Here is a 14,162-nt window from a genome sequence, read left to right on the forward strand (position 1 = left end):
AAACATTTACTGCTTGTGGTAAATAACATTAGATTCACTAAGAAAATTTTATAGAACCTAGTTTTCAATCTTTTCAGTCTTTATCTTTGAATGTAATATTGAGAAAAATCCATTCAACCAGCCAGCCAGCCAAACACACGAATAAACAAACACATTCAAGACAATTAATTTATAAGATGATGCTATATTTGTTTGAAACCTTTGAGGACAAGAAGCAGTTTCCAAATAGTGTTTACTTCTCTTGGTTTATGTATTCACATTTGTTTTCCACATGTTCTCTCTAATCTCACTGATGGTCTGTGAACATTTATTTTCTACTTCTTTTAACTTTACAGTTGATGAGACATTGAAAGAGTTTATTGTTTAATCTTTAACTGTGTTTATTGTTTCTCCTTTAAATATTGCATAGTTAAGATGACTACATTGTAGAATATGTAGACATTTCCCTCAATGTATACAATGACCATCAAGTTAGGATGTAAGTGGTGAAGAGCTGACTCCAAATTAAGGTGATTTGAGAAAAGTCAAAGATATTCATAATGAGTTGAGATTGAGTAATGTGACTTTGAACTTACACAGCATAAAAGTTACATATATATGTATATGCATATATTATAACTATCTTTTAGGTAATATCTGAAAGGGATTTATGATCACAGTTTTTAACTAGGAACTCATATTCATATATTTATTTTAAATAAATGACCAAGAGCAGAGGGTTCAAAGGAGACATGCAGAATAAAAGAGAATACTAGATAAGATACCACATGCATCTCAACTTGTAGGTCTCAATGCAGAAATAAAAGAACCATTAATGCCAAATGTTGAGATTCATATGTTTAGAATTCATAAAGTGACTTTACAGTAAGTTCAGCTAAGTTTCTTTTCTAATTAGGTTTTACTTTCTTGAATATGGAAAATACTTTACTATAAATGAAATCATAGCTTAAGAAATATTCTTAAAGGTACCAAGTAGCAATACTTGCCCCATGGCCATCAAACAAAGGGAAGGGAATTACGGAGCCTGTGCTTAATGGGTATAGAATTTCAGTATGAAGATGAAATATTTTGGAGATGAGTGGTGAAAATGATCACAGAACATGAATGTACTTAACTCCGCAAAACTGTAGACTGTAAAATGATAGTCGTATCATTTTAAATGGCAAAAATATGTATTTTACCATAGTAAGGAAAAAAGTAAACATTGGCTTACTGCCAAGTGATGGTTGAAAGGAAGCTATGTGTACAATGTGTTTCTCCTCTTCCATTAGGCAGGACTCCATTAACCTGTACTGGAGGTGATTTTAATATATATATATATATGCATATATATCTTAGTATATAGACATATGTATGCATATTTAAATTGGTATGCTTAAGCCGGGCGCTGGTGGCTCACCAGTAATCCTAGCTACTCAGGAGGCTGAGATCTGAGGATCGAGGTACAAAGCCATCCTGGGCAGGAAAATCCATGGGACTCTTATCTCCAATAAACCACTCAGAAAACCAGAAGTGGCGCTGTGGCTCAAGCAGTAGAGTGCTTGCCTTGAGCTGAAGAGCGCAGGGACAGTGCCCAAGCCCAGAGTTCAAGCTCCACAACCAATGAAAATAAATAAATGAATAAACGAATAAATAAATTGGTATGCTTGTCTTCTCATCTTAATAACAGTCACGTGAAAAGGCCTCTTTTAGGCAAAAAATTGATAAGGTAAATTTATAGTCATGCAATCTTTGCCAGAAGAAAAAGAAATCAGTCATCTTTCCATTTTTGTGTAGTGAATTTATTTTTAAAATTATTTTATTTATTTCTTATTGTCAAGATGATGTACAAAGTGGTTACAGTTACATAAGTCAGGTAATAAGTACATTTCTTGTCAAATTTGTTTCCCCTCCCTTATTTTTCTCCCTTTCCCTCTCCAACCTCTCCAAGTTGTACAGATCATTTCCAACATATTGTCTTGTGAGTATCACTGTTGCCTTGTTTCCCTCCTTGTCCTTTGTCTCACCATTTTCTTGTTCGCCTTTCCCTCCCTTCCCTAATTGAGATAAAAGTATATACAATACCCAGACTACCAAAATTAAATACAGTGACAACAGGGGATAAACCATAGGGGGAAGAAGACACCAAAGAAAACAGAAATCACATAGTACATTAAAAACAACAGCAACAACAACAACAAAGGAAAACCTCTTGTGTCCATGTCTTGGAGTTCATTTCACTTAGCATCTTCTTATATGGTCATATGTACATAGCTATTGAGCTATTCTGCCCATCTGCTAAGATTATCCTAGACATATACTAATTACTGCAAATAAGGGAAACCATGGGACTTATGTTTCATTGGGTCTGGCAAGAGCAATAAGTGACTTTAATTTAACATTCTCAATTTTTTTCTCTTTAATTGCTTTCTCCTTTGTTGTATATATATGACTAAAAAATCTGAATGTGGCTAACATACATTTATTTTTTTGTTTATATATTTATTTATATATTGATTTTGTTGGGCATGGAGCTTGAACTCGGGGCCTGAGTTCTCTGTCCTTGAGCTCTTTTGCTCAAGGCTAGTGCTCTACCACTTTAAGCCACAGCTCCACTCCTGCTTTTCAAGCAGCTAATTGGCAGTGCATCTCATGGGGACTTATTCTGCCCAGGCTGACTTTGAACCACTATCCTCAGATCTCAGCCTCCTGGGTAGCTAGGATTACAGGCATGAGTCTCTGGCACCCAGCTGGAGGCTGACTTTCGAAGAACCCTGACAGTATTCATAATGAAATGGAGTAGATTTAAAAAATTAAGTTTCAATATCCAGACAAGGAGTCAGCTTGCATTGTTTCTTAGACTTACTTGGTTATATATTTGGTCCATTTCTGGGAGTCTTTAGTATTAGTTAATTTGTTTTTCCCAAGAATATTGGGGAAATTTATTCTTTATCCACTTGCCTTGCATGGGCTAATGTATATGAAAATTATTAGGAAGTGCTATAAATTTTTAAAGTGGTGCTGTTATTTCTGTTGATACCACTATTAATAATATGTTTGACTGCCATAAATTAAGACTGGTAATGAGTAGTGATATTCTACCCTGTTTGTTTAGATGCCACACAATGTTAGCCCAGGGATGAGCTGAAGTACAGAGGTTGTTATGATTTCATTTCCTTTATGCATTCTCACAAGATATTCCCTGAGAAAGAAACACTCAAAAACCCTTGACCACAGATTGATACAGACTCAATAGAGCTAAGTGTTGAATCATTTGAATCTCACTTATCTTTGGGTTATCTGAGTAAAAAGGAAAGGAAAAAATGATTGCAGAAGTAAGAAGGCTGAAAGCCATTCCTGCATGAGTTATAGAATCAAATGTTGTTCAATTATCTTTCCTCTAACTCATTGCTTTTGTAATGGTTTAGAGAATGTGGCTCAACATGCTATTGATGTGCTCTCAGATTGTATGTCAAATCTTTGATATAATGCAAGACACTTATGCTATGGAAAATATGGATTATTTTTCATTAAAGAAAGGGAGCCACAGTTGTCTGTGAGTGTGTTTCCATGGGATTGCTTTTTTGGAGATGGAAGCAGGGAGATTCTTGCTTCATTTACCTTCTATAGGGGTTTATGCAGCTTTGCGAGATACTGTTTATTTTCTTGCGTATGCCTTTTGTGAAGAATTGAGACTCTGATTGTGTCCTGCCACTCACTTGCTAGAAGTATGAATGCTAGTTTATTGCCAGACGGCAGCTTTGTGATTTGCATTCCAAATTAGACTTCAGATTCTCATTAAAAAATTGCTAGCCTGTTGTTCCTTATCTAGAATTCCTTTTATCACCCTACTCATTCCTCAGAAATGACCCCCTTAAAAATTCCCTTTCTGAAGATTTCCATTTGAGAACAGCAGCTTCTGTGGGTAAAAATCATAGCAGTAAATTACAAAGACATCAATATACTCTCTAATTATTTTTTCCTCCAGTGTTTTCCTTCAATGTTTTCTAAGTAAAATATTTCCATCTATCTTGCAGGCTTAAAGGCTTATTATATATATTCTTTTGTAAAGCAAGCTTGGATTTCTGCTTTAAAAATCTGAAAGATGGGATCTTACAGGTCCTCTCGTGATAATAACCTTTTACAGAGAAACCTTGAGATGGTATAATTGCATCCCATCTTGGCACCTTTAAATCAAATTAACTAGATACCTAGTAAGGAGAGAAAAGGAAAACGCAGTTTTGCAGTGAATCTGACTGGGTGAGAAGGAACTGCAGCAGCATAAAGAACCGACGGGAATCTGGGCTTTCCCACTCTGGTAGCAAAGGGGGGAATTATGGGTTGGTGGTCTGTTTCAAGTTAGGACACCCCTCCATCTGTTCTCAGCTCAGCCTGGTTCCAATTTAAAGCCTAGATTTCAATACAAACCTCCAGTTTCTTTCCCCCATTTTAAAATGCAAAACAACGCTTATGAATCCTAGTTGTCTTTGCTCCCTGGAATTGAGACCACATTTTCCCCCCAAAATTCTCAGGCTGTTTGTTTGAATACCTGCCTAGGGTAGCACACAATGGGCAGCTTTGAGAGGAAAAATTGATCATCTTCACGGAAGAGTAATTTGAATGAAATTACACTTGACAGCCAGTCTCCAAGCAAACAAGAGGCGCAAGGGAGCCTTAGCTAAGCTCTAAGGACTTGCCCAAGCTACTGCTGTGGGAGCGTCCCAGGAACGAAAAAACACACACACACACGTTTTTTCAACATCTAATTGAGCTTTTGATTAATTCCGTGTACCAGCTTCTACTGAAGAAAGGTAGCCATGGAAGAGAATATGGAAGAGGGACAGACACAAAAAGGTACTGTGCTAAAAAGGGTTTATTTGTAACTGAGCCATTATTTCGAGTTTCCTTGTTTGCTTTAGACACTTGCCAGTGAGGCTAATGAATGTTTTCTCTCTTGAAAGGCTGCTTTCCTCTCCTTTCCTTTAGTCTGTGTTTTACTTGAAGTAATGTCTGGCATGAATGTTGGTCTTTATTTGCAAATCTTTCAGATATAAGTATCCAAATGCAGAGCCGTAGTGTTAGTGTTAAGAGCATTGCGGTATTGTGAGGAATGATTCCTTAGACCATTGTTTATGAACGTTCATTTATTTTGTGTTTTCATGGTTTTCGAGCTCAGTCTAAAGAATTTTAGGTTGAGCCACAAGCACAATATTGGGAGCAAATGCAGCTAAAAATGGGATGATGTAACCATTATCAATAGCTTTGCACGGCCATCGGCTAGAACAAAGACCAAGACCCTTTGATTATATTTTGGTTGATGTGCATATTAGAAACATCTGATTTTCCCCCTTTGGATGGGTACAATCTGATTTTAATATAGACGGAGCAAAAGTTGTTGGATTTTATTTTTCAGGATCTACAGTGGCATTAGGTTTTTCCTTTCTCTATGACTGCTCATAATCTTCTCTGGCTAATAAATGTAAGGGAAATTATCTAATGCGGTTTTAAAGATTACGTAGATGCATCTGGCTGCATGAATTGAAGTGAAATCACCATTTTCATAGGTTAAAAAAATTCAAATGTTGCCAATTGCAAATGACTCAAATACCTGTAGACCTGTAGAATATTTTTTTTTAATGTGTCAAGTGGTAGCTTTGGAAAAAATTGGATTTCACCCCTCACCCCAGCCTAGGGAGTGATTTTTTTTTTTCTTTTCCTTCTCATCTCTGATCACACGCTTATGTAATGATGCAGACTACGATCTTGTTTTTCAGTGTTTGAAAAGTAATACAAGTAGAGCTACATAAATGCAATATCTAAAGAGGTTTAGGCATTAAAGTTGATTTCTAAATATACATAAATGCTCTTCTTGAAGAATAATTGTTTTTTATATTACAAAATAGGTAGCTTATCAGTACAGTATAGTTTCTCAATTTTAAAATATTCAGCTAAGCTGAATCTTAAATACATATATACACTTTGAGGAATATACATATATATTCATAATGTATAATCAGAGACAATTGATCTTAAATATATAAATATTTCACATAAGATATTAAGATATAAATTTAATCATTATTGCCCTTGTTAATGATATTCTATAATAAAAATATGTATATCTATGATGTCATCAATTTTTAAATTTAAAAAATCCTTAACTACCTTATTACATGCACAGACAACTTAAGGGTTTACTAGTGATACTAAATGGCAAATTTGGTTGGTAATTTCTGCCCCTACAAAACCTCTGGATAGACTATTTTGTTTTATGAGTATAATACCTTATTTTGATATTCTTTTAAAGTTCACAATGTAATACTTCCTTGTTTTATCAAGGAAGAGAAACAAGCTGATTTTTAAGATAAAGAAATGATGTTCATTGTGCTAAATAAAAGCTTGAGCTCAATCAGGGATCTTTGCTAACAGGTTGATGTGTCTACAAAGTATTGGTACACAGAAAAAGTGATGTAATTATTTACAATGTTTTTTCCTCAGGAAGCACTGAAAATTCTTTCTGGGGTAATGGTGGTCTGAGGGAGAAGATGCTGTCACAATGGGTTTCTCATCATTAAAATGTATATAGGTAAAGAACACATACTGATGGAAAACAATTTTAAATCAGAAAAAAGTACACTGCTGTATAAGTATTTAAAGGTTTATAGGCAACATATCTACAATCCAGTTTTCCTTTGCTTGAGGAAGATTTAATTTACTTTATTTTCAACTGATTTTTTCCCCTCAACTATATTTATGACACCTGTGCAGTATGTTTCTTTTAACTATATTTTAATATAAATTAGGGGAAAAACAAAGAGGAGGCAACAATGCTTGATAGGAAATGTACTCATTACCTTGTTCATGTAACTGAAACCACTCTGTACAGTATTTTTGCAATAAAAATTATATCATTATAAGTGCTGGGTTAAGGGAACAAGGTGAAATCTGGTTTGATCTAAATTAGAGGAGCTATTTGATGAGCAGATCAATAATCTGAAAATTTCCAAGAGTCTAGGTAATCAGATGATAAACCCATATATGAGAAAGAAAAGGACTTTGTATAAATTCTTATCGTATTTTTCTTGAGATTTGTTTCACTAATACTTGAAATCCCATTGAGATCTCTTCCCTTAACAGATGCTTTCTAATCTTTTATAGTAAATTTCTTTTTTTATAATACTTAATACTATTTTAAAAATTACATCAAGAGACACTTGTTTAGAGCAAATATAAATTGATTGTTTTAAATGGATAAATGATAATTAATAACACAAAATAAAATCTGGAGTTAAGTGGTGGTTCATGATCACAGGTTGCATGCATCTGAGGAAGCATTCAAAAATGCAGGAGCCATGAAAAGTGATGTAATTAGTTGTGCATGTCTGGTTTTTTTTTCCCTCTGAACTAACACTGAAGATCATACTGTCATGAAAGTGTGGCAATATCTGATTTTTTCCCTTTCTGTGAAGTAGCCAGATGAAAATTTATGTTATTGTTTACCCATGTAATCCTCCAGTTCTATTAGGATGCAAAATGAAACGCAGTGATTTTGTTTAATGTATTAAAAACAGGTAAATAGATGCTACGCAGTTAGCAAGATAGTCCATTTCTTTATAGTGAGACTTCTTCTTTCTTACTTAATCTATAAAAGGTAATTTAGAGCAATCCTAAATTTTACCCTAGTTTAACTGTATGCATTCAGCCCAGCACATAGGTTAATTTAAAAGTATGGGTGATTTTACCAGCTATTTTCTTCAGTGAGCCCAGGCTTTCATGTGAAACTGAAATGGAGGTTGTTGATCTGTGTTTCCTTCCATTTCCGCAGCCCTCATCAACAGTAGGTATGTCACTGCACGGAAGGAACTGAGTGAAAATGTTAAAGAAACATTTGGGTGCTGTTTTTTAAAATCCTTGTAAATGGAAGTCAATTATTTTTAACATAAAATAATTTTATGTGTTCAACCAAACAATAGTTGCTTGTGTTCAACCAAAGCAACAGAGTTTTAGTGCTAAGGGAAAAAAAGGAAAAATAAGCCCTCAACTATGTCCCTAATAAAACATCACAGCCATCAAAAGTCAAGATGTATGATGATCGTCATAGCAACAATGACTGCAGTTACTGTAAGGAGGCTGAGCAAATGTCATGGAAAGACTTCTATGACAGTTTAAAAGGAACAGTGATTCCCCTCCTATCCATAGTTCTTGATACATCATTATCAACTTTGATCTGAGAATACTAAATGGAAAATTCTTGAACTAAACAATGTGTAAGTTTTAAATTTCATGCTCTTCTGAATAATGTTGATATCTCATGCAATCTCTCTTAGTCCTACTGGGATGTGAATTTCTCTTTTTCTACTGTATCCATGATGCATATACTACCCACCAACTAATCACTTAGTAGACATCTTGATTAGCAGATCAACATGTGTTTGTGTGTGTGTGGGGGTGAAGAGTATTAGTGAAGTTGAACTCATGATTTCACACCTGTTAAGAAGGTACTTGAATATTTGAGCCACTCTGCTTGGTTATCTTTGACATAGGGACTTGCATTATGCTCAAGCCATGTCCAGTCACTGTGATTTTCCAGGTAGCTGGGATGACAGGCACGCACTACGCTTGTCTTAGTGCATGAGATGGAGTCCTTTGAATTTTTGCTGCGTGGGCTAGCCTTGAAATCCAATTGCCTACATCTTTGTTTTCCACATAGCTAGAATTACAGACTTGAGCCACCACACCTAGCAGCTGATCAGCTATTGACTATGCATTGTTTGTTGTCACAGTCTTACAGTGTTTATATTCAAGTAGCCTTTATTTTATGTTAGTAAAGCACAAAATAGTGGTGCATCAGGAAAAGAGAAAATGTTATGTTGAGTTTAGGAAGGTTGTTGGTAAGAATGAATCTTCTATATATGAAATTGTCTCATACTAGTTTTGCCATTGCACACTATACACTGGAAATGTTCTGGGTGTGTCGCGTGATAACACTTCCACCTTGTTTCATCTGATTACAACACAACACAGCATGGTAAGGTTATTTTGAGAGAGAAGGAAAGATAATGACAAGGAAAGAAGTCACATGTATTATATGTTATTATTATCTCCTGTGGATAAGGAGGACTGCTATATATCCGTATCTAAGTATATCCAATATCTAATATAGATCTTACTCTGTATATAGATCTTTCTCTGTATATCTATATATAGATCTCTCTCTGTATATCTGTATCTATATATAGATAGCTCTCTGTACAGATATAGATAGATATAGATTTATAGAAATGCCACTGTGCCTGGAATAGTTAGCCAAATCCTATGGAAAAGATGGAAATGATTCTGATGCATAGTGAATTATTGAAATTACATTTAGATAACCAGACAAAAGGTGTGACCATTCCCTTGTAGGTAATTTCAATAAGAGCATTACAGAACTAGCAGGGATTTGCAGAGGAAGTCATGTAAGTCAGGAAGTAGAGGAAATGATGAGTGATAATGAGAACAGCTACAAGACTACCCACCATGTTCATTTAGTGTATAAAACAGCAATATGAGTCTCTGCTGTCAACTTCTCAAGGTTACCCAGAGTCAACTTGACTTCCTTTCCAACACTAAAGCCTGGCCTGCTCTCTCTTCAATAAGAATGTTTCTTAGGGACCTTCAGGAAGCCAGTCACAAGCAAAAGAAATTATTGGTCTCAATGTGAATACTATCAAACTTTCAAGTCCAATCATCCTGCACCCTTAGGCCAACATTACCAATACATGAATAAAATAGGCATATTCTTTATTTCTTAAAACCAACAAGAATCTCTAGAAGAAAGAACACTATAAAAGTTTATTATTCTTTTGTGTTTACTTTTTAATGTTAATGTTTGTCTCATAACTAAGAATATCATATATTCATACTTGATATGTGAGCTCAAGTATAATTGTGTATTTTATATGACTCATACATACACAGATACCCCAGAAAGGATTACTACCTACATATATATTATGGGCATAAATTGAATGAAAAAGTCTTTAAAATTTTTTACTTAAATTTTGCCTTGACAAACAACTGTTTTTGAAGCTGACATCATCTCTAATGATGAGACCCTATCATCATAATGAAAAGGGATGCCCTTTGGTTTTATTATACCAGTAGACATATTGGTAGACCTAAATTGCCCAATGATTTCAGTACCAGACACTAGCCTTAGGACTCAACATAAATTAACTCATTGACTCTTCACAATAACATTAAGTGGTACTTATATAGAAGAAACTAAAAATCAAATAGGCTAATTAACTCGACCAAAGTTACAAAGTAAACTAATAAACAGTAGAGCTGGGTTCAGTAGAGGCAGACTGAATCTAGTGTGAACTATCAAACACACACAGCCTCACATGTGGTATTGGTCACACTTCCCTTCATTTCATAGCTCCAAATCCACTGACCAGCCATGCTCTGTCATTTTATGGCTACATTATTTACTGTTAACTGTAGAATTCTGGTCAGGTGTAAACAACTTCCCCAAGTGCAACCAATTTCCAGCTAGACCAGCAATTGACTGACAATAAACCATAAATTTTCTCCAAAAAAGATGCACTGGGTCAATTTAATTCTCCTTTGAGAACAAGGAAATGATACTTTTTAATGTCTATTTTTCCACATGGTTTCATTATAACTGTTGCCTGTCTTCCCCGAAAAAACAAAACAAAAACAACATCCGAGTGAATCCCTACTCAGTTGTAATCAGAAGACCTCTAAATAAAACAAATGTCCTTTTAGGAGTCTTTAGTAACAAGATTACTGTTGAGCAATTTTCTGAGTGTAAGCTGGTGAATGGCAACTCAAATAAATGCATACCTATTAATTGTGAATTGAATATCTACTATTTCATCTGAATGCTGTTTTCCACATTCCTGATTATTTTATTTACCTCCTTGGTCTTACTGGTTTTTATAATGCTTTGAGAACTATTGTAAAGAAATTCAAGAGCCAGGAATTGATTAAATCTTTAACCGTACATCATTGAAATCTATAGACTAGGAAAAGCACCAAAAACAATATCCAAAATATTTCAGAACTATTAAAATGTGAGAATTAATTATCCCTTTCTCAGGTCTTAGGTACTTGATACGTAGAGGCCTACAAAAGTAAACTGGTGGACCAGGTCCTGGTGGCTCAGGAAGCTGAGATCTGAGGCTTTTGGTTCAAAACCAGGTTGGACAGGAAAGTCCATGAGATTCTTATCTCCAATTGACCACCAGGAAACCTTAAGTGCCTCTGTGGTTGAAAGTGTTAGTGCTCTAGTCTGGAGCAAAAGAGCTCATGGACAGAGTCCAGGCCCAGAGTTGAAGCCCCACAATGGAAAAGAAAAGAAAAGAAAAGAAAACTGGTTGTGATCACCTAGCAGACAAACTTCATCCCAGCCAATATTATCCCAACTTCTCTTTTAAGCTGCTATCTCAGTACTTGGGTAACCGAGCTAGAAACCCATGGGAGTTGAAGTTTTCTGAAAACTAGACAATCTATCCATAATCTGACAGTTGCATTTTTTCAAGTCTTTCAAGAGTTTAAGCTGGACAGTCTTTTTTGGTCTAAGAAATTACTCATACCTCCTGCTGTTTTGTGCAGTTCCCAGATCTACCAGTGGGGAAAACTAGGTATACAGTATTCTTAATTTAGTGCTAATTTACCCTCTACCAGATTGTCCTTGTTATATGCTCCTCTAGTTTAAACACAAATCACTTGTTATTACTTTACATTTTCAATCCATCAGGATTATCTTTATAGCAATGACATTAGTACTACAAAATGCTCTTGGATGTGTTCCCAGTATTTTGATAAAAGGAGGCTATGTAGCCAGGCACTGGTGGCTCACACCTATAATCCATGCTACTCAGAAGGCTGAGATCGGAGGATCGCGGTTCAAAGCCAGCCTGGGCAGGAAAGTCCATGAGACTCTTATCTTCAGTAAACCACTAGAAAACCAGAAGTGGTGCTGTGGTTCAAGTGGTAGAGCGCTCACCTTGAGCTGAAGAGCTCAGGGACAGTGCCCAAGACTAGAGTTCAAGCCCATAAGCAACCAAAAAAAAGAAAAAAAAAAGGATATGTGTAGATTTTTAAAAAATAATTGCATTCACTTCATGATAAGGATTGTGTTTTTACTTATTATTGTCAAAGTGCTTGATCTAGTTATTTCATTAATTCTTCAAATATCTTGGAGTACATTTTGTTTAGTACCAAAGATATGGAAACAAGGGGTTTTTCTTTATTGTTTATGTTTTTAATGTACTATTGTGATATCTTTTTTTCTTTTGTGTTTCCTTTTTCTCTATGGACCATCCCCTGTTGTCACTGTATTTGATTTTGGTACCCTGGGTATTGCATATGCATTTATCTGAATTAAGGAAGGGAAGGTGAACAACAAAAGGAGACAAAGGACAAAGGACAATGCAACAGCGATTCTCACAAGACAATATGTTGGAAAGGAACTGTACAACTTGGGTGGGAGATGGGAGAGGGCAGAGGGGAGAAAAATGAGGGAGAGGATATCAAGTTTAATTTAAAAAATGTACTCATTACCTTACCTATGTAGCTGTAACCTCTCTGTACATCACCTCGACAATAAAATTAAATTAAAACAAAAACAAAAACAAAACTTAATCTTAAACAGTTAAAGAAAATTAAATGAGAAATACAGGGTGAGGTAGACTGAGGTATTGATAGTGTAATTGAAATGACCATTCTTCATTTTTCTTCGATGAATCTGAAGACAATAGCTTAGGAAGGATTCATAAGATAAAAGAGAATAAGTTGTAGAGTGTACATGTAGACCTCTATATTAACAGTCTCCTTCTGTCTAAAATATTTCTTCTATATATCTTCTATATCTATATTTCTCCTATATCCATAGATGGCAAACTGCTTGGGTTATTTTCAAAAATCATGTTGGGTAGCTTCCATACTAACAGGTGGCACAGCTGTAGATTACTGACTACAAAAATAATTCATATTTTCCCATGTGGCCTCTGTCCAAGTTGTGAGCCTTGTTTTGACTATGCATTACCAGAAAGCAAGAATATTTTTCTTCTTTGTTCTTTGAAATTAAAAAAATGAACTGTTTTGTTTCTCTCAAATCATAAGCAAGAAATTTAATGTTACTGATCAATAAGAATCAGTCATTTGTTGGGTCTGTTGATAAAGCTAAGAAATTAAATTATGAGAAATTTGAGATTAGAGGAGAACAGAAGGATAACTGTTGGCTTTTAAATGATATTCTCCTAAAGCATTGAGAAATATTAATATATTGAAACTTTAAATACTGCTATAAACAGGTTCATCCCCCCCAAAAATGGAAAAAAGATTTTGTGACACTGTGTCAAAATTGCTTCATGATTTTTAACTTAGCCATATGCAATAAGATGAACTATTTAGAGAAAATTGATGACATCTATCAATGAAAAAGGCTGATTGTTCCTGTGGCTTCATAGTATGAAATATACATTCATTTCTTGGCTCTCAAGTAGAAGTTAAAAAAATTAAAAACTTTCACTCATTCAAAAATCTGTCCATAAACTTTGAAATCATAGGAAAGACAATTTTTTCAATGACTATGGCTACATATGGACAATTAACAAGTTTTTCAAAATAATGTGACTTGCTAAAGAAGTCAAAGCAGCACACTTCCTTTTTTCTTTCATTTGCCTAGAATAGTTGTATGCCAGAGGTTTCAATGTGACATTCATATATATATATATGACATTTATATATATATATATACATATGTATATATATATATATATATATATATAAACACAATGTACCTTAAGCAAACTTACCATCTTTATTTTCTCCACCTTCCCCTTTATAAAACCACTTCAACGTGCTTCATTGTCCTGTTTCATACACATGTGTAATGTACATTGGCTGCATTGCCCTTGCTTCGCCCTTTCCACCAGCCCTCCCCCCACACTATCCCTCCTTCAACAAACATCCTGTTTTACTTCTCTGTGATGCCCCTATTCCCAGTTTTTAAGCATATATTAATTGAACAAAGGGATTTCACCATGGTATTTGAAATGTACATATATTAAAATCTTATAATTTAGTCAGATAAGCCACCTCTACTGCTCACTTTCCCCATCTTCTTTTCCTTGTTTTTGTTCATTAAGTTTCCTTATGTCCTCTTTATA

General features: G+C 34.8%; 1 protein-coding gene across 2 annotated transcripts in view; it reads left to right on the forward strand.

Moving 5' to 3' along the window:
- The window catches only part of Gpm6a (glycoprotein M6A), a 243,866-nt gene that overhangs the window by 127,235 nt on the left and 102,469 nt on the right, over positions 1–14,162 (forward strand). Inside the window, exon 1 of one of the 2 annotated variants that reach the window (XM_070016455.1) lies at positions 4,210–4,833. The exons of the other annotated variant lie outside the window; for it this stretch is intronic. Coding sequence (XP_069872556.1) covers positions 4,797–4,833 — 37 coding nt within the window. The 5' untranslated portion in view covers positions 4,210–4,796. Of the gene's footprint in view, positions 1–4,209; positions 4,834–14,162 lie in introns of those variants that run through there. 2 annotated transcript variants of the gene reach the window in all.

Source organism: Dipodomys merriami, unplaced genomic scaffold (genome assembly GCF_024711535.1).
Source record: "Dipodomys merriami isolate MVZ:Mamm:240054 unplaced genomic scaffold, mDipMer1.0.p SCAF_12, whole genome shotgun sequence".
NCBI lineage: Eukaryota > Metazoa > Chordata > Mammalia > Rodentia > Heteromyidae > Dipodomys > Dipodomys merriami.